At 47.5% G+C, this 21124-nt stretch overlaps 3 protein-coding genes and 1 long non-coding RNA gene across 4 annotated transcripts in view; 2 read left to right on the top strand and 2 right to left on the bottom strand.

Moving 5' to 3' along the window:
• Positions 1–17679, top strand: part of LOC121878625 — a 29681-nt gene extending 12002 nt beyond the window's left edge. Inside the window, exon 3 of the long non-coding RNA XR_006091193.1 lies at positions 17596–17679. This is a non-coding gene — a long non-coding RNA (uncharacterized LOC121878625). The remainder of the gene's footprint in view (positions 1–17595) is intronic.
• Positions 8181–9393, bottom strand: LOC121878624 (fork head domain-containing protein FD5-like). Its single transcript, XM_042384951.1, has one exon. It carries the CDS (start codon positions 9273–9275, stop codon positions 8301–8303), a length of 975 nt encoding a protein of 324 aa, XP_042240885.1. The 5' UTR covers positions 9276–9393; the 3' UTR covers positions 8181–8300.
• A 258-nt stretch (positions 17680–17937) lies between the features above and the next one.
• LOC121878626 (galectin-3-like) lies at positions 17938–18309 on the bottom strand. Its single transcript, XM_042384952.1, has one exon. The coding sequence runs from the start codon at positions 18307–18309 to the stop codon at positions 17938–17940; it is 372 nt and encodes a 123-aa protein (XP_042240886.1).
• A 122-nt stretch (positions 18310–18431) lies between these two features.
• On the top strand, positions 18432–19022 carry LOC121878628 (galectin-3-like). The gene has a single exon (XM_042384953.1). The coding sequence runs from the start codon at positions 18432–18434 to the stop codon at positions 19020–19022; it is 591 nt and encodes a 196-aa protein (XP_042240887.1).
• Positions 19023–21124: the final 2102 nt, after the last annotated feature.

The following is a 21124-nucleotide window of genomic DNA, read 5'->3' on the forward strand; positions in this document are numbered from 1 at the left end:
TAGTATTAGTAATAGTAGTGTAGTAGTAGTAGTAAGTAGTAGTAGTAGTAGTAGTGTAGTAGTAGTAGTAAGTAGTAGTAGTAGTATTCTTCATAATAATATAACCCAAACTGTAAAATCATACACACTTGAGCATCACCACAACCATACACCACAAACACTACACAAACACACACACACACGCAAACACACAAGCACACACACACACACACAAACACACAAGCACACAAACACACACGCAAACACATTTAACTATAGACATAAAACTATGATCCAAACATCACCACAATCATTCACCACAAGTTTCAAGCCCTCAAAAAAAAAAAAAATCATCGATTGGTCGTCAGCGGCTGCCTGGACAATAGGTGATTACGCATGCATTGAGAAGCGGCAGTCAGCCTCCGTCCCGCGATTCGTTATGCGTCTCCCCGATGATCGATGCTGTTTTGTTATTGTGGGAGTCAATTGAGCGCCCGAGTTGTGGGAAGTCTGTCAAATCAGCTCCCGAATTTTATGCTCTTGGCTTTGAGGGTGTCGTCGGAGAGGAGAACAGAGAAGGGGGAGGGGTAGGGAGAGGGAGAGGGAGAGAGAGATTTGTTATCATGTTTTCGTTATTGTGGGAGTCTATTGAGTGCCTGGGATTGTTTTGGTGGTCAGTCAAATGAGCTTCTCAGTTTTATTTTTGTGAATACTCATTAACAGGAGAGAGAGAGAGAGTTGTGTTTTGTATTTAGAAGCCTCTCTCTCTCTCTCTCTCTCTCTCTCATACTAAACTTCTCACAGCAACACTTCACAAGACCTCCGTAAGAAACTTTTTTTCAAATAATAAACCTGCAGGAACAATATACACAAATATTCACACAAAATGCATACATATACATAAAAAATACACACATGACTATTACCGACACACACACACACACACACACACACACACACACACACACACACACACACACACACACACACAACTACTTATATCGCCATTACAAACTACGCTCGTTATATTTATTCTTAAAAGGTGATTCATTTATCTAGATAAGGTCTCATCTTTCCTCCTGACTGACCCCCGGCTGGTCCTAATAAGAGCTCGCTGCAGTGCCGTACATCACCTGGGGGTATTGTAATTACACAGGTGGGGCCAAATACAGGTGTAATCTGCGCCGGGCCAAGGAGGGTAATCTGGCAAATCACGTGTTATAACAGTCTTAATAAGTCACCTGGAGAGAACATTCCTTTACCCCCCCAGCAACGTCGGCTCTCGCAGGTGGGGGAGTGACCGCTGGCTCCTCCCTCCCTCCCTCCTTTCCTCTATCCCTCTCTCTCTTCCTCCTTCTCTCCCCCCTTCCCTCCCTCCTTCTCTTCCTCCCATCCTCTATCTCTCCCCCTATCCCTCCCTCCCTCCCTCCCTCCCTCCTCTTCCTCCTTCCCTCCTTATCTTCCTCCCTACCTTACCTCGTTGTCTCTGTCTCTCCTTTCCTTTCTTCCTTCCTCTCTTCTTGTCTGTCTCTCCTTCCCTCCTTTATCTCTCTCTTTCTCTCTCCCTCCATCTCTTCTTGTCTCACCTGACCCAACAGTGAACCCGATCATTGGAAGAGGAGGAGGAGGTAGATGAGGAGGCTGAGGGAGAGGAAGGAGGAGGAAGAAAGAGGATGACAAGAAGGGGGTCGAGGAGGAGCAGGAGGAGAAAGAGGGTGAAGTTAGAGGAGAAGTCTAAAAACAGTGATGGAATATAGTGGCAGAAACGAATCTGAGTTGCCGACCCCTAACCTTTTACGAACGGGTAGAAGGAAGGTGTTACATCCCCCCTTCCCCCTCCCCCTTCCCCTTCTCCCCTTCTCCCCTTCTCCCCCTCCCCCTGTGTTGTACCTGTGTATAACCCACGGACACTCACTGATTGTATCGCCCACCTGATGTATAGCGATCGGTCGGTCTGTCTGTTGTAGTTATTGGTGGCGGCTCTGTGCAAATGTTTCATCTCTTAAAACCGGGTTGATGTGTGGGTGTAAATTACGGGTCACAGATTGGTTTAGAATACAATGTAAGTTCCGTCGAATTTGTTCAGGTGAATAATTGTTTCTTTTTTAGAGTAAATGGGAGAGAGTTGGGTCCATAGTGTTATTTCTTACTTCAATGATAACGTAGAGATAACAAGATATAATGATAACAAAACTGGTGTGATTTTTATACTGATAATGACAAATTATATTATTATTATTATTATTATTATTATTATTATTATTATTATTATTAATATTATTATTATTATTATTAAGATCAATGTTAAAGCGTTTCTTTCTCTCCCATTGACGAATTTATCAAAATATCGTAACTTCTGACACACAATTAATATACCTATTAAATATCTCCCCTTATATTAGGGTTACTTAAGCTAAGGTAAAAGTTGCTTAAGTTAGGTTAGGTCAAGTTACGAGTAAGTTACCTGCCGTGTCCCGGGGTTAGTGATTATTGGCCGTGTGTAAACATTCCGTTCAGTGGACCGACGGCCAGACAAACCCGTCCTGGCAGTATTAAAGGTCGCCACCTCCTGTCAGGGCGAGTTATCCGTGGCCAACCACTGACCCACGTGGGCCAGTGAGGCCAGTGTGTAACCCACGGGGGCAAGAGGTGCCAGTGTGACCCACGGGGGTTAGTGAAGCCGGTGTGTAACCTACTTGAGCCAGTAGGGCCAGTGTGTAACCCACGAGGGGAAGAGGAGCCAGTGTGACCCACGGCGCTACAGTCTGTCTCAAAGGGCAAGATTGAGCGCCAGGTAGATCTGTTTAATCAGTAATTATCATAAAATTACACCTTGTCCCTCCCTCCCTCCCCCCCTCCCTCCCCGCCCACGCGACCCACCACACACACCCACTGGCTGGCTGGGTGTTGTAACTCACAACTCTTTAGTTTTTACTGAATAACCACAACACACTCAACCTCTTTACTACTACTTAAGTGATTCAATCTATAAAACAACACTTCTGGAATACTATTAGCTAATTCTGAAGGAAAATAATGAAACGGGAATACAAATCCTAACGAAGTGGGAATGAAGTTGGAATTTAAGTGTAGGTAAGGTGATCATTGAAGGAGACTGTACACACACACACACCCCTCCCATATGCCTCACCTCACACCCATTCATTTCGTCACTTGTCTGTCTCTTGTCCCCATCATTAACCCCTTTTTATTACCTCCTTCCCCCCCACCATTACCTCCTCTCCCAGCTAGTTAACCCGGGATACGGATCATTCCCGGGCAGGATCTTGTAATTTGTTGGCGAGAAAACAACAGTCATTTGGTGTGTGTTTGTTCGGCCGCCGGACATTGTTGACATTCTCGACTCCCATTTTCACACCTGTAATGTCTCGCCTCTGGCTTACCTGGTCTCTTTTTACCGTGGTCCTCTGTGGTCCCTGGTGGTGTTTGGTGGTCCTCTGTGGTCTACTGTGGTCCCTGGTGGTGTTTGGTGGTCCTTGGTGGGTTTTGGTGGTCGTTCGTGGGTTTTGGTGGGTATTTTGGTGATCTTTGGTGGGTTTTGATCGTCCTTGGTGGGTTTTGGTGGTCCTCTGTGGTCTACTGTGGTCCTTGGTGGTCCCTGATGGTTCTCTGTGGTCCTTCGTGGTCCCCTGTGGTCGACTGTGACCCTTGGTGGTCTTTAGTGGTCCTTGGTGGCCCTTATCGACTACATTAGATCATTAGTACACCTGTGCTCAGAGGTCTACATACAGGTATAATAACCTTGTATGGTATGTTGGATATATTAGGATTATCATTATTTACTAAACACCAGAATGTGACGTATATGATGATGATGGCTGCTGTAACATAAACAAAGTGATGATAGTAACACCTACATCACTTAATTAATGTACCTGTAACGTAATCTTACCTTCTATAATGTCAACAGACCACATCTTTTTCCCACCTTCCTTTAGTCTCTGGGAACTGAACAGCATGATATTTTTTACGAGTTTTTATGTAAATTATTAACACATAAAAGTTAAGAGTAGGTGGTATGTTTACATTAAGGTTCGTGTGTGTGCCACTAGAGGTGTTTCTGTCGCTAGTGTTCCATACGCCCACGTGAATCCAACACTTCCCTCCACACGCCCATAAGACCACCGTTATTTCCCTCCATACGCCCATACGACTATCATCACCTCCCTTCACACGCCCACACGACTCCATTCACTTCCATCCACACACCATAAGACCACCATCACCTTCCTTCCTTACGCCCATACAACCTCCTATACTCCCTCACGCCCACACGACCCCAAGACCATCACTGTTAAAAGTTAAAATAGAATTAATTGGATGTAATCAAGACTTGGTTACGGGTAGTGTACGTGAGAGTGAGGGAAGTGAGAGGGGAGAAGAGGAAGAGGAGGAAGGGAGAGGTGAAGGGGGAGGGCGGGAGGGGGGGTGGGGGTAAGGCCAGGCACCTCACTCTCCACGGTTGAGAGAACCTCGAAATTGGGTCATTTCTCTGAAGACTGGGGTCGACCGGCACTTAACTCTAGCGTTGGTTGGGGAGGAAGGTGATGGGGAGGAACGTGGGAAGGAGGGTGGTTTGGGAGGGCGGCGGGGGTGGGAAGAGATGGGGAGGAAGAGGGTAGGGAGGAAGGTGGTTGAGGAAAAGGGTAGGTGATGAAGAGGGTAGTTGGGGAGGAAGGTGGGGAGGTTGGGGAGGTGATGGGGAGGAAGGTGGGGAGGCGGGAGGTGATGGGAAGAAGGTTAAGGAGGGATTCAGGGGGGACACAGTTGAGGGGGTGAATAGGGAGTTCCCCTTTAGAATGGGGAGAGAAGCGAAGATAAGAAAATAGAGGTAGAAAAATAGGAAGGGGAAAAAAGAGGGGAGGGAGAGGAGGAGGGGAAGGAAGGAGGAATACTGGTAGAAAGGGGAAAAATAAGACGTGGGGGAGAGGAGGAGGGAATAGGAAACGTGTGATAAATGTAAAACAGAAGGAAAGAGGAGGAGAGGGAAGGTGGAAGAGCGGTGGTGGGAGTCAGGAGAGAGAGAGAGGGAGGGTGGGAGAGAGATAGGGGGAAGGAAAGAGAGAAAGAGGGGAAGGAAGGAGAAAGAGAGAGAATTCAAAGGATAGATAAGGATATGGAGATGGAGAGGAAAAAGAGAGAGGAGGAGAGAGATAGAGGGAAGGAAAAGAAAGACAGACAGACAGAATATCAAAATACAATAGAATCAAGAAAACACAAAAAATTAAGTCATGGGTAAATTAAGTGGAAAATTTCACTAAACAATCAGATACTTTGATAATTATTGATCTTCTATGAGTCCTGAAAATACAACTTTATTTTGGTCAACAAATTCTATCTCTTTCCCCCATGTATATAAGCAACAACATCATAAGGCCGAACACAACAACAGACTCCTAAAACCCAGTCATATGTAACCCTCTTCATCTTCTTCCTTCTCCTTATATTTCCGGTCCTTCCCAAGTCTCTCCCGTTCCGACTAATATTGGCTCTGTTCTATGTTTCTTTGGGCGATAAAACGTTTTGACAAATTAGATTATTAGAGTAGGCACCGCTTGACTTGAATGGAGACGCCAAGTTCTGCTCTCCATATTGGAACAATTTATCATGGGTAAGAGCGTGTCTGAACCCCACCAGTGTGACTGTGGCTTTAGCTTCGGAAGATCACATTTTCCTCCTAATTTGCTGTTCACAAGTTTTTATTTAAAGTTATTTATTTACTTAGCGAATTATTAATATTATAAATGATATTGAAGTAGAGTTTAATGAAAATGTGGTTAAATATCACAATACTAAACCCAAGCCGGTAGGGACAGCATACGGAGCCGACAAGTGTAGTTGGCCAAGCGCACAGGGAACATGAAAACACAATCGAGCTGTACAATATCCTCGCCGCTGAGAATAAATTGAGCTAACTTTTTAAATGTTGCAATGGAAATGCGTCGCGGCTGTAGACTTCAGGAGACCAATAAATCTGAGTAAATGGACTGGTCTCAACTTGGTGGAGAGAATGTCGGGAGGAAGGGAGACGCGGGGGGAGGAGGGAAAATATGGTTCCCAGACTTCATGGAAATTGTTTTTGGAAGACTGTTATGGCTGAGTCGGGATTTAGGAGGACGGATGAAAAGAATAATAAGATGAATATTACCCGGGGAAAGACGGTGTAATTATGTCTCTCTCTCTCTCTCTCTCTCTCTCTCTCTCTCTCTCTCTCTCTCTCTCACACACACACAGTATATATTATTTCTGGCCTGCAGTTTCCGTCTATGTTTGTATTATTATTATTGTTTGGATAATATTGAACTAATATATACATTTAAAACAAACTTTATATACAATAAAGACTTCAGATTTTGTTGACAGATTTTAACACTGACGAAAAAATCTGGTTTATTTTTTAACGTTATTTTTAGTTTACATTTGTATATTTTATTTTGACGTTGACGGATTACGACTTACGGAAAATGACTTGTTGCCCACTCACTCTCCCTCTCTGTAGAGTGAAGGAGGTAGGGAGAGACCCACTTACTCTCCCTCTTTGTAGGGTGAGGGAAGCCCACTCACTCTCCCTCTCTGTAGAGTGAAGGAGGCCCCCTTACTCCCCCTCTCTGTTGGGTGAGAGAGGCCCACTTACTCTCCCTCTTTGTAGGGTGAGGGAAGCCCACTCACTCTCCCTCTCTGTAGGGTGAGGGAAGCTCACTCACTCTCCCTCTCTGTAGGGTGAGGGAGGCCCACTCACCCTACCTCTTCTAATCCCTGTATGTAAACTCTATTCCCAATTTCAAGCTCTATTCTTATCCACTATTTTAAGCCCTATTTCTGTCCCTACCTCCCCCTTGGCCCCAGCGTGAAGGTGAGGGCCAGTGGTTACATAACTTCCACTAGGCGCTCACAGCCTGGCCACACGAGGGAGGAGGCAGTCCTTCATAATATTGACTGTTGGTAACCCTCCTCCTCCTTCTTGTCCCCCTTCACTCCTCCTCCTCCTCCTCGTCCCCTCCTCCTTCTTTCTTGTCCCCTTCCTCCTCCTTCTACACCACCTCCCTCCCTTCTTCTGCATCGCACTCCCGATCTCTTCCTTTCCCGTCCCTTCTTCATCCCCTCTCCCAGCATCTCTCCCTCCCCTCTTCCATCACCCCACCATGCACACACACATATACTGTACACTCACATTTCCTCCTCCTACGCCCATCTTCCTCATACCAATGCCTCCACCCACTCCCACACACCCTCATTCCCCACGCCTACGCTCCATACACATGCTCCTCATACTGACATTTCCCACACCCCCCTTGCTCTCATTACCCACTCTTACGTTCCCCACGCCCACGTTCCCCACGCCCATCCTGCCCATATCCAGCACACGCCCCCTCCGTAATTCTTGTAGTCAGCACAGTCAAACTCGCCAAGGGAGTTTGATTGTGGCTGCCTGAGTGTGTGTGTGTGTGTGTGTTTGTGTATGTGTGTGTGTGTCATGGCCGTCACTGGGAGGTGTCATATCCGCCGCCATGTTTGTGGTCACTTGTCATGTCATGTCTTTCTCCTGGATATTGATCTACTCTCTCCCTTCTCCCTGGCATACTGTTTCTCCCTCTCCCTTGCATACTGCTTCTCCTCCCTGGCATACTGTTTCTCCCTCTCCCTGACATACTTACCCTCTCTCTGGTGTACCACAGATAGGCTATATTCCAGTAAGTGATTGGATATATTACATCATACGATTAGGTATGTCACGGTAAGAGAATTACCTCCCCCTCACCACTAGTCAGCGCCACACAGCGGGTATTTCCTGTAATGACAACAGATACCAAGTATTTCCCTACCTCCTACATCTTCCTTATTTTCTCTTATTCTTGATTAATCCTTCTCTGTTCTTCCATATTCTCTCCTGTTTCTTATTATTCCTTATTCTCCCCTATTCCTTTGTATTATATGTCTTTTATATCATTTCAATAGTTGTGTTTATGGAGTTTTGTGATATCATTGACGGTCGTGTTATCGTAGCCTCAGAGGATAATATTCTGGGGTAATATATCATGAACGTTTTTATTTAGAGGAATTGTTGAATGAAAATATGTTAAAATTCACATTAATTTTAATTATGTAAAATATAAGAATATAATAACAGTATTTTGACTATGTACAAATAAATATACATGGATATCATAATATACATAAGATCTATACATAAGCGGCTGTTGGCGTATACATTATGGACTATACATGAGCAGCTATCACAGGGGGCGTTGACACATCCGGCGACGAAGTCAGAGGTTATGGGTGCCAGGGGTCGTGACCTATCATACTGTCCTCACGGGCGGGGAGAACCTGTAGGTGTTTTCTTTGTCTCCCGACGGCGGCTTGGCCATGGTGGACGACAGGTCAATAGGTTGGTTGTGGTCGTACTTGGGCTGCTCCAGCTTGGCGAGGGAGTGCATGGCATCGTATAGGTTGAGGGCGTGGTCGTAGAGTGGGCGTGGCTGCTGCTGGAGGGCGTGGACGAGAGGCGTGGGGTAGACGGGAGTGGGAGCCACCAGATTCATGGCTAATGCTGCTGAGTACTCGTACAGGTGAGGTAGTGGAGGCGGAACACAGGTGGGACATGAGGCACAGTTAACCCCGCCCATGCCTGGCTGGTGGGCGTGATGGGGGTGGGCATGATGATGAGCCACGCCCATGGGCTGCAGGTAGGGTTGCATGGCTGCGGGTTCGGGCGTGGGGCGGGCGTCGCTGGTAGCCAGGTTCTCTATAGTGAAGGCCTGGCGCTTAGGTGGGGATGGGGCAGCCAGGGGCTGCAGGTGGGCCAGGTGGTGACCCAGCTCCTGCACGATGTGGCCCAGGTCACGGGGCACCACCATGCCCGCCCCCGCCTCCTCCTGCCGCTGTACTTCACCACCGAAGGACGTCATGCCAGTCTCGATGGCGTCCTTATCGTCCTTGGGGATCTTGAAGCGCTTCCTGCGGCGGAGGAAGCTGCCGTTCTCGAACATGTTCATGGCGGACGGGTGCAAGGTCCAGTAGGCGCCCTTGCCGGGCCTGTCGGGGCGACGGGGGATCTTGATGAAGCAGTCGTTGAAGGAGAGGTTGTGTCGCAGCGAGTTCTGCCACCGCTGAGTGTTCTTGCGGTAGTAGGGGAAGTTGTCCATAATAAACTTGTAGATCTCCGCCAGTGTACACATCTTTTCCGGGCTGCCCCAGATGGCCATGGCGGTCAGGGATATGTACGAGTACGGCGGCTTCTGGTCCCCGTAACTCTCACGTGAAGGACGCGGCATCCTCAATTCTCACGTACACAAACAGTTCCAGAAGTCTCACTGTGATAACAAGTCCAGGTTTTAGTGCCGCTCTTCCTGCCGCTACACGTCTTGGAAGGCGGTGATGGTGCAAGTGTGGAAGGCCCGCCAACTTCACACCTTTAAGTCACCCGAGCTGTCGACACCTGCCCAATGGACGGCCGACATAAACGCTTCTGGCGACCGTGATTGGATGGATGGCCGGCGGGCGGAGCAGACCCCGAGTTTTTGCCCCGCTGATAGGACAAGGGCAGTGGGGGGCGGAGCGTCCACTAGGGATGGGAGAGAGACGCGGCGAGATGTTTGATGTTTACGGAGCTGACCAGATGTTTTAGTCTCTCAGTAACGTCAATTGTTTCCCTTACTCCACACACACACACACACACACACACACACACACACACACACACACACACACACACACACCTGGCCAAAAGACGTTAAAGAATTACCTAAACCAGCCCACATATTTCCCTGCCCTGGTCGAGTCTCCTGATTATATAAGAAATAATATCAAGTGTCACATATTTACAATATTCTCCTGAAATTATTATACTCCAGATATAATTCATATATAATTACACTATTTATGATGCAGTTAAGATAATAATCATTGGTTTTGATATATGTCCTGTATATATATGCGTTAATTTATACAGTGTACAGTAATGATCATGTTATAGGCAGCTCTGTTTCCATCCAACATTTAACAATCATGTATCTGTCTAACTTTTATTTAGTAACTTATTCTACTTTATTTCTGTACCAATTTTCACCTATTTTCTTCCTAAATCTAAGTATCTCTTGACTTAAAACCCAATTTATGTGTTTTGTCTTGATTTAATGATAGTTTAAGTACCATTGTTATATCACCTTATTTAATCCCATCTTCCATTTATCTCACCAGGATCAAGTCGCCCCTTACTCTGCCTCAGTTTACCTCTCTTCAATTTACTTTTCTTAATCTGGTACTATAGGGAAGGTTCAATATGCTTCAATGTAAACAGCCTTAACAACATCAACGTAGAGAAGTCGACATGTAAAAGAGACTTAGGGGTACTTGTAAGCCCGGACCTACGGCCTAGAAAACAGTGCGTTAATGTTCGAAATAAGGCAAACAGAGTATTGGGTTTTATATCTAGAAGTGTAAGTAATAAGAGTGCAGAGGTCTTATTGCAACTATATCTTTGCAGGCCGCACCTCGATTATGCGGTTCAGTTCTGGTGCCCTTATTATAGAATGGATATCAATTCACTAGAGTCGGTGCAGCGAAGAATGACGAAAATGATTCCGGGACTTAGAAACCTTCCATATCAGGATAGGTTAAAGAAACTAAACTTGCATTCCCTAGAAAGACGAAGAGTGCGGGGAGATATGATAGAAGTATTCAAGTGGGTGAAAGGAATCAATAAAGGGGATATAGATAAAGTTCTTATAATATCCGAGCAGGATAGGACTCGTAGCAACGGATTTAAGTTGGATAAGTTTAGGTTTAGGAGGGAGATAGGAAGGAACTGGTTCACGAATAGGGTGGTGGACGAGTGGAACAAGCCTAGCAACTTTGTAGTAAGTGTTGGAACGCTGGAAAGTCGTAAAAGTAGGCTAGATAGATTCATGGATGATAGAGAGTGGTAGTAACTCTCGACAGGAGCTGCCATGCACAGGCCAACTGACCTATTGCAGACTCCTTATGTTCTTATGTTCTTAGTCGTTGTCGATTCCTTCTTACCATCACCCATAAACTTTAATTACAATCGGACTTCTCTCTCTGTTGGTGAGGTGGTGGCTGCTGGTTCCCTTATTTCACTATTTTAACCTCAAAGCTTTATTTTTTCTCTTTATTAATCATTTATTGTTTAGGACTTAATGTAAAACCTTCCCGGTCTACATGTGAATTAAAGTATATGTCCTATTATAGTGTGGGGAGTAAATAGTGTTTCTGTCAATGATGTTTATGTAGGTTTATGTAATGAATATTTAACATTAGTTACAGTTATTATGGCGTTAACAGACTTATTATTATTGGTGTGTGTGGTTGTATATTTATAATTTATTTATGTAATGAATAATTAGCCTCAGATACAGTGTATAATACAAATAATTTACTAAACTTAGCACACACACACACACACACACACACACACACACACACACACACAGTTAAGGGAACATGACCACTACCTCTACTCTTAATAGTTATAATGGAAGACTTACAATGAGGGGCGGGGAAGAGCGGCCCAATTAACCCCGCCGAGGTCAGGTGAGGTCACTGACGGTCACTGGGCGGGACCTTCACACCTTGACCTTGTGACGTGACCGTGTGTGTGTGTGTGTGTGTGTGTGTGTGTGTGAGAGAGAGACATTCTTTCTCTCAAATAATATATTTTTCTGGAAATAATTTTCATGACAAACACAAACACGCGTTAATTCTCTGCCTGTCCTGCCTGCCTGCCTTGCCTGCCTGCCCGCCTGCCTGCCGCCCGCCGCCCGCCCGCCCGCCCGCCTCTCTCTCTCTCAATATCACCAGCGCACGGCCAGGCCAGAAATAACTGAAGTAATATACAGCACGGCAGCAATAGACCACTATACCGCCGCCAATGGGGAAAAAAATACGTTTTAACTGCAAATTGAGGTTTGGAAAGCGAAGTTTAAGCCAATATCTCCCTTCATTAGACACGCTCCCTCCCTCTGTCCGATTCCCTCATTGTGGCTTCGAATCTCTTAGTAGGGTTTCGGATTATAGATTTTACTCTCTAAATGTAGGATCTCGTTAAGGAACAAATGGATGGAGTTGAGTATTTTTTTGTTGATTAATGAGAAAGTTTTTGTGAGATTGGAGGAGTTGTAAGTCGTATGGTTTGGTAATGTGGTTCGGACACGTTCCATTCCCCCAAATTGGCTGGCTATTGTTGTGCCTCTGGATGGGTTCTGTTTTAAAGTCGTTAAGGACCTAATTCTGACCTCAGTATTGTTCAGGGGTAAGGGGGTGGCATAGTTGGAGAGGGGGCGGCATAGCTAGGAAGGGGAGAAGGGACGGCATCGGTGTGGAAGGGGGAGGGGGTGGTACAGCTGAGGATGGTTAGGTTAGGTTAAGTTAGGTTAGGTTTGGTTATGCCTGTATAATCATTTACTATACCTATACTGTAGTGTATTATAACCTCTCCAGGTACGTAAGAGGTGTGTCTTTACCTGTACATTCTCACCTGTGTGTCACTCTGTTTAGAACAACGGACCAGCAGCACAGTGAACACCTGACACGCCAGATAGGGGTGGCGTTAACTCATGAGTGCAGCTGTGAGTGACTGTGAATGGTGCATGAGTGACTGTGTGAGTGGTGCATGAGTGACTGTGTGAGTGGTGTATGAGTGACTGTGTGAGTGGTGCATGAGTAACTGTGTGAGTGGTGTATGAGTGACTGTGTGAGTGGTGCGTAAGTGACTATGTGAGTGGTGTATGAGTTACTGTGTGAGTGGTGCAAGAGTGACTGTGAATGGTGTATGAGTGACTGTGTGAATGGTGCATGAGTGACTGTGTGAATAGTGCATCAGTGATTGTGTGGAATGGTGCATAAGTGACAGGTGTGAGAGGTGCATGAGTGACTGTGAATGGCGCATGAGTGAGTGTGTGGAATGGTGCATAAGTGACAGGTGTGAGTGGTGCATGAGTGACTGTGAATGGTGCATAAGTGACAGGTGTGAGTGACGCATGAGTGACTGTGGGTGGTGCATAAGTGGCAGGTGTGAGTGGTGCATGAGTGACTGTGAATGGTGCATAAGTGACAGGTGTGAGTGACGCATGAGTGACTGTGAATGGTGCATAAGTGACAGGTGTGAGTGGTGCATGAGTGACTGTGAATGGTGCATAAGTGACAGGTGTGAGTAGTGCATGAGTGACTGCGTAAGTGGTGTATCAGTAACTGGGTGAGTGGTGCATGAGTGACTGTGTGAGTGGTGTATCAGTAACTGTGAGTGGTTCATCTTCAGGTGGGCACCTGTTACTAATTATTACATACAAAGATACAAAACTGCGGATTTGATTATGAAAGAAATAGAAAGAAATTATAATGGATGTTGGATAAAGTACAAAGCATTTTATCAATCCCGTTTAGTCTCCTCAAGTCTGGCCAGGTGGAGGTGTGAGTCAGGGCTCCCAATTAACACCTTGTGGAGAAGAGGTGAGATGAAGGTGTTCCCCGCCCTCACCTGACCTACCTGTCTGTGACGTCATTCACCAGACTCTCCCAGACTGCGTGGCGCCAGGTGCGGTGGTGCCAAACCTCTCGAATACCACTTAGTTTTACGGTAATAATAAGAATATTTCATGTAATTACTTAATAAAATTAACTAAAACGATCATATTGTTACTAAATACTGTTATTTAAAGGATTAATTTAGCCTTATTCATTAATTAACGCATTTTATATCTCGATATTTAGAACAGTGATATTGTATTTACTATGGCGTTAATGTGGGAACTGTTTACACCTCCCTGGTATAAAAAACAACTTTGGGTGAAACTCATTACGTAGTATAGACTTATAACCAGTAGTGATTAGACTACGAGGAGAGTTTGGTGACAGTGGCGCGATAATGAGGCTGATAAGTTAAGTGGTCTCCCAGGAGCTGCTGAAATAGTTGACGCATCCCGCCCATTATTTGCTGTCTATCTGTCTCTCTTTCTCTGTCTCTATCCTTCTGTTTCTCTGTCTATCTCTCTGTCTCTCTTTAGCCGCGCATGTCGATCTTCACCTGACGATAATCCCGCTGCCTTGTGGGAGGACCATCATGGCGGCTACATCAAAATAAACCGGAAAGCGGATTAGAATATTTCTTCCTTTTTATCCACCCCAGTTAATAACCAAATTGTTCTGGGCGTCGCTGGTCAGAGCTTATCTCATTAGCAAAGTGTTGAGGGATACCCGCGGGAATAGGGCAGTTATAGCTGGGATTAACCCTTCATTTGACCTCCCGTAAATGACCTGGGTAATGCCGTGATGTCACCAGCCCACCGCCCGCCACCTCTAGACTGCTTGGCGCCTTGGTGGTACTGTTGGGGGAGATTGTCAGGTAAGTGTGTTATGACGGTGTTATTTTTGTTCATATTTCGTTGCTATGGAGAACGCTTAGTCGTCATATAGGGGCAGTATAGGAGGAAAATATCATCAATATTATAGCAACTTTTATAAGCTTGTAAAAGATGCTAGGTAATATATTGTCATATAAACATAAACTACGTTATCATGAGGTATAGAGCGCCTGAATATGTCTCTGTTTAGCCTCTTAAAACTGAAACTGAATGTCCCAATCACCCCAGACGAACCTATTAATGCCATTCCTCCTTGGCTGGATATATCAGTTCCTAATAGTTACACTCCTGTTGGTAGTAAGCAAATGTTAAACACCGATGTGGTGAGATGTGTCACACTAGAAACTATTAACAGACACATAGAGAGTATTAAATCAAGTGAATGTTATGCTTTTACTGATGGTTCTGTGCAGACAAACACAGGTAGAACAGGCTGTGCAATTGTAGTATATAAAGAAAAAGAGATGATAGTGTCAAACAAACAAAGGCTGAACAACTGGGCCAGCACAACACAAACTGAACTAACTGGAATCTACCTAGCCACAGACTACCTCAAAGAAAATGGAGGTGGGGTGATATCCTGTGACCCTCAAAGTGCTTTGAAATCAATGAACAGCCCGTCAGGCTTTATGTCTAAAGTTGCATGTGATATTAAAAGGAATGTGATAACTGCCAATGAGAACAACTTTCGTATCGAATTTGTGTGGATTCCGTCCAATGTTGGAATCAGGTATCATGACCGTGCTGATAGACTGGCCAATGAGGCATGTAAGAAAGAAAATGTTGACCGTGACCTTGGTCTGTCCAATGCTGTAATTAAAAACATTCAAGTCAGAATCATGAACTCTGATCTAGAAGAAGTGAGAAATGCAGAGAGACCTGACAGTTGTAGCATTAGTAAATATGACAAATTTTGTAACACGAGTTACCGGTATGGCCAGCATAAGGACAGAACCAGACAATGTGATGTAGTCGTGGCCAGAATTAGGCTAGGATACAGACACATCTGGCAAGTTAGTAACGCTGTACCCATACCGGAACACTCAGCATGTAAACTTTGTGATAAACTCTTAAAGCATACACTTGAACACTATATTATTAAATGTGACATTGTCAAAGACTTCAGGCCACCTGACTTATTGTATATTGAACTATGTAATTACTTCATTGAATCAGGTGTGATTGAGGACATTCTTGCTGTTTATCCCAAATTTGCTGCTGGCCCACACTGATTAGTCTTCAATTAGAATGACTCCAATGTATGTGATCCACTGACCTATATATGCTGCTGGTGAATGTGATGTATTTCCTTCTTTGTGTACGAACCTCTGTCCTTCGTGGCAGTGAACAGTGGCATTACCCACATGAATCTGTCCTATATATAGTGTCAATGAATATGATGCATTCTTTGTGTACGAACCTCTGTCCTGTATGGCAGTGAAAAGTGACATTACCCACATGAATCTGACCGACGTATATGTATGTGTGTGTGCGTGTGTGTATGTATATGTACATGTACATGTATATGTGTATGTATATATGTATATGTATGTATATGTGTGTGTGTGTGTGTGTTTACATATATGTATATGTACTGTCAATGAATATGATGCATCTCTTTGTATACGAACCTCTGTCCTGCATGGCAGTGAACAGTGACATTACTCACATGAATCTGACCTCTATACATTTATAGCTGTTAATGAATATGATGTATTTCTTTGTGTATGAACCTCTGTCCTGCGTGGCTGTGAGAAGTGATACCACCCTCAGTGTCAAGACCTGACTGAATTACTCAGAATAGGCAAACTGTACTACAAGCTCTGCCAATAAATTTGTTAAACTTAAAAACTCTTAAATTTTAGCTTTGTTATACTGTATTACACGCGAACTTTCAGAGGCGACCCTATGGACGAGAGTCTTTGCGTGTTATCCCTTTAAGAGTGAAATATTTACGTTTTCTTCATTTTACAAATGTATTTGTTTTCTGTAACAGTGAGTCACGAGTTAGTGGATGACACTACCAAATTGTGTGTCATATTAAAGCTACATTGCGAGGGACAGGATAGATAACTGATAGAGTTGGGAGATAAGATGGCTGGATGGGATTGGGGAGACAGAATAATTGATGGGGTTGAAAGATAGGATAGCTGGGTATGATTGGGAAGACTAAATTCTTTCTTTCTTTCTCTCTTGTCACATCGTTGTGGTGTCTTGGCAGCAACAGTTTGTACAGTATCTTTCCCAATGAGATATCTGATATTGTACATGGAGACCTTTATGTTATAGAGAAGGGCGTTTAGAGCCTACCATCTACTGAACACGCATTTGTCCACCATGTAGAGCGAGCTACACTATCGTAAAATCATGTATTTGGGTCAAGGCTGATCAAGTTTAGTTGGGTGTTAGATGATAAAGTCAAACCACTGTTGACCACAGTTTCACCAGTACCAGGAATCCTTACTGCATCTTCGTACTGTAGGTGCAAGGGACACTGGTTGTATATATCTGTGCCGTCAACATAGGTAGTGTGAATTCATGTGTACACGTGGTGGCAAACCAGAGTCATGTCCAAATATGTTAGTTTCATATATGGACATGGATAATATTTATTTGTGAGTCATTAAGCTGGAAATAATATTTCTTGTTAATTGTAGATTATAATGCATATGTGGCACCTGACAGTAGTACGTAACACAGGTAATGCCATTCAATAAAATCCTCCATATTTCATATCAGATAATGTTGAGTATTAGATGTTTGGTTGTGCCTCCCCCTACCCCTCCCTGTAACTTGTGATCAACCACTAAACACCGTAATGAATCTTAAGGCTCCTCCAGTCAAATTTAAGTTCTGTACCTTCACCTTAAACTGTCTCTAGCCAACATAATCTACTGAAAAGAACCTTAAAACCTTCTGCAACTCATCGTGTTGGGTACCACTCAAAAAACAAAATTGAATCTCCGACTACTAGTACTGATAGCAGTGGTGAGAGACAAGAAGTAAACAAACATTTGGACGATTCGGTAATTACCGTCCACCTTGGAGTAGATCCGGTACACCAAGGCCTGTTATAGTTTTAAGTACAATAAGTTACTATTTTGTAACTACTTGTTTAGCTCAGCCTTAATTAATTCTGGTTAAAGCACCAGGGATGATGGTAATAACTATGGCAGGATCACCGTGATGAAATCTAATTGGTGACTCTTTCTTCCAGGAGATGTCGCCACCAGTATCTTGCAGTGTGTTGACGTGCTGAGTCCGGAAGCGTCAATTTGGCTTCGTGAAGCTGTATTCTTCTCCTCATGAAAAATCATAAAAGATTGTGGTATTTTATTATCCTGATTCTTATGCTTTATAGGTTGTTATTTCACTTAAGAAAGCTAATTTCACATAAAATGGTGTTTAGCTCAAGCATTTGAAAACCATTTTCAGCATTTCGGAGACACCGAGATCTCTAATACCCAGGGGCTGAGCCCTAAGGGGCCTTACCAGGGGCGGCGCCACCAGGGGGCCTCCCTGGGGTAGTGCCCCCAGGGACTCTTCCAGGGACGACGCCTCAAGGGGCCCTACCAGGGGCATTGCAAACAGGGGCGGCGCCCTTAACCTTCCCAGGGGTGTCGTCACAAGAGAACTTCTCAGGGGAGGCGGCGCCCCCAGGGACCCTCCAAGGAGTAACGCCACCAAGGAACCTCCCAGGGGCAGCACCCCCAGGGCCCTTTACAGGCGCAACGCCAACAGGGACCATCCCAGGGGCGGCGCCTCCAAAGTTCCTCCCATAGGCAGAGCCCCCAGGGGCTCTCTCAGGGGCGGCGGCGACCATAGAAACCCTCCCAGGTGCGGCGCCCTTAGAGCCCCTCCAAGAGGTGGCCCTCCCAGGGCCGGTACCCCAAGGGACACACTCAGGGACGGTGGCGCCCCCTGCAGCCATCCAAGGGGCAAGGCCTCCATGGAACCTCCCAGAAGGCAGCACCCCAAGGGACCCTCCCAGGGGCGGCGCCTCCAAGGTTCCTCCCAGGGACGGCGCCCCCAGAAACCCTCTCAGAGGTAGTGATGCCCTCTGGTTCCCTCCCAGGGGAGGTGGTGCCCCTAGGAACCCTCCCAGAGGCGGAGGCGTCCTCAAGAACCCTACCAGGGGCCGCGGCGCCCCCTACGAACATCCTAGGGGCGGACCCTCCGGGGTTCATCACAGGGGCTGGGCCTCCAAGGTTCATAACAGGGGCGGGGCCTCAAGGGCTCCTCCCAGGGGCAGCGCCTCCAGGAACGGAGAAGGCACCAGGGACCCTCCCAGGGAAGCCACCGCTCTTGGGAGGGTCCCTGGGGGCTCCGCCTCCCTTGGAAGTGTCCCTGGTGTACCCCGCCACACTTGTATTTACTCTGGGGCCCCTGCCGCCCCTGAGAGGGTCCCAGAGGTCCCCCGCCGCCCATGGGAGGGTCCCAGGGGCACCCACCTCCTCTACGCGCGTCCCTGGGCTCCCGCCCTCTCTGGGAGGATCCCAGGAGCCCCCGCCGCCTCTGGGAAGGTGCCTGGGGCCCCTGCTGCCTCTGAAAAAGTCCCAGGAACACCCCGCCTCCCCTGGGATGTCCCTGGTGCCCCAGCTTGCCTCTGGAAGGGTCCCCGCCGCATCTGGGAGGGTCCCATGAGCCCCCGGTGCCCCTTCGTACCTTGAAGGGTCCTACGGGCAGCTGTCGCTCATGGGAAGGTCTCAGGGGCTCCCGCCGCGTCTGGAAGTGACCGCGCCGCACCTGGGAGGGCTCCAGGGGTCACAGCCGGCTCTGCGAAGGTCCCTGGGGCCCCGCCGCCCCTAGGAGAGTCTCTGGGACCTCTACCTCACATGGGAAGGTCCCAGGAGCTTCCGCCATTTCTTGGGAGGATCCTGATACCTCCGAGAAGGTCCCAGGGGACCCCGCCACAACTGGGAGGGTTGCAGGGGAGCTGCCGCCCCTGGGAGGGTCACAACAACCCCCGCCACCCCTGAAAGGGTCCCCGCCGCTTCTGGGGGGGGGGTCCAAGGGCTAGCGGGGACCCCAGGGACCCTAACAGGGGCGGTGGGGGCCCGTGCGACCCTCCAAGGAGAGGCGCATGCCCCTGAGACCTTCCCATGTGCGGCATTGGCTCATGGGACACCACCAGGGGTGGCAGGGGTCCCAGCGACACTCCCAGAGGTGGATGGTGTCCCTTGTCAATTTCACAGGGGGGCGATAGTCCCAGGGAACCTCCCAGGGTAGGCAGCTTCCCCTGGGACACTCCCAGGGGTGGTGGGGGGTTCCTGGCACACTGTCATTTGCAGCAGGAGCCCTTGGGACCCTCATAGAGGTTACGAGGGCCCCTAAGAGTTCCCCAGATGCGACAGGGGCACCTGGGACCCTCACAGGCTCGGCGGGGCCCCTGCGACGCTCCCGGAAGCTGCTAGTGACCCCATTGACCATCTAAGGGGCAATGGGGGCCCCTCGGACCCACCCAGGTGCAGTGAGTTCCTCTCAAAGGCGTCTAGGATACCAGCCACCTTCGCAGGGGCGTCGGGGGCCCTCAGAAACTTCCCGCGAGCGACAGGAGCCCCTGTGACAGTCGCAGGGGCAGCGGGGACCCCAGGGACCCTCCCAGGGTCGGCGGAGCCCTTACGAGGCTCACAGGGGCTGCTAGGAACCACATTGACCCTCTTAGGAGCGGCAGAGGCCACTGGGACGCTCACTGGTGCGGTGAGGAGCCTCTCTAGGGCGTCGAGATCCCCAGGCACCCTCCAAGGGGCGACGGGGACCATTGGGACCATCCCGCGAACGAGGGGAGCCCCTCTGACAGTCGCAGGGGCAGCAAGGACCCTCCCAGGGGCGGTGGGGTTCCTTGGGACCTTCCAAGGGGCTGTGGGGGCCCCTGACATCCACCCAGATGCAACGGGGACCCTCCCAGACGCGGCCCGAGCCCTTGGGACCTTCCCATGGCCCGCATTGGCTCATGGAACACTCCTAGGTGCGGCGAAAACCATACGGGGGAGGCGGGGAAACCTGAGACACTACCAAGGCGAATGGAGGCCCCTGGTCAATTCACCGGGGGGTTGGTGCCCCCAGGGTAGGCAGCTTCCACCTGAGACCCACCCAGGGACGGCAGATAGCCCAAGGGCGGCAAGGACCCCATGGAACCTCTGCGGGGCGACTGGGGCCCGTGGGACCCTTTCAACATTGGCGCTAGCCCCAGGGACCCTCCCAAAGACGGTGCAGGCCCCTGGGACATTCCAGGAACCGCACTTCCAGGGGCCTTATAGCATACTTGGTCATGGCGTCATACATATTACATACGTCCATCAATTCCTTACTTAAATGTGATTGGTGGACTAAAATATATAACCACCAAATAACAGCCAATAGGAGAAGAGAACAGTCAGTCAGCACAACACCCCAACTTATGTTTTCCTGTTGGATATTACTCTCCATTCCGTTGTTAAGGAAGCGATAATACTGAAAATGTTATGATGGGCGTTGTATTCGCATCTACCAGAGTTCTAAATAGCACAAAAACAACTGCCTCCAGGGACCCTCCCAGGTACGGCGGGGACACTCCCCAGGGTGGCACAGGTCCCATGGATCCTCCCAAAGGCGGTGGGGACCTCTGGGACACTCCAGGGACCGTACTTCCAGGATCCTTATAGCATACTTGGTCGTGGCGTCATACATATTACATACGTCATTAATTCTTTACTTAAATGTGATTGGTGGACTAAAATATATAACCACCAAATAACAGCCAATAG

The sequence above is a fragment of the Homarus americanus genome, unplaced genomic scaffold (assembly GCF_018991925.1).
Source record: "Homarus americanus isolate GMGI-L3 unplaced genomic scaffold, GMGI_Hamer_2.0 scaffold53687, whole genome shotgun sequence".
Taxonomy (NCBI): Eukaryota; Metazoa; Arthropoda; class Malacostraca; order Decapoda; family Nephropidae; genus Homarus; species Homarus americanus.

Excerpts from the sequence above, each read along its gene's own strand:
- LOC121878624 (XM_042384951.1), bottom strand. The coding sequence starts at position 9,275 with ATGCCGCGTCCTTCACGTGAGAGTTACGGGGACCAGAAGCCGCCGTAC.
- LOC121878626 (XM_042384952.1), bottom strand. The coding sequence starts at position 18,309 with ATGGCTGCAGGGGGCGCCACCGTCCCTGAGTGTGTCCCTTGGGGTACC.
- LOC121878628 (XM_042384953.1), top strand. The coding sequence starts at position 18,432 with ATGCCCTCTGGTTCCCTCCCAGGGGAGGTGGTGCCCCTAGGAACCCTC.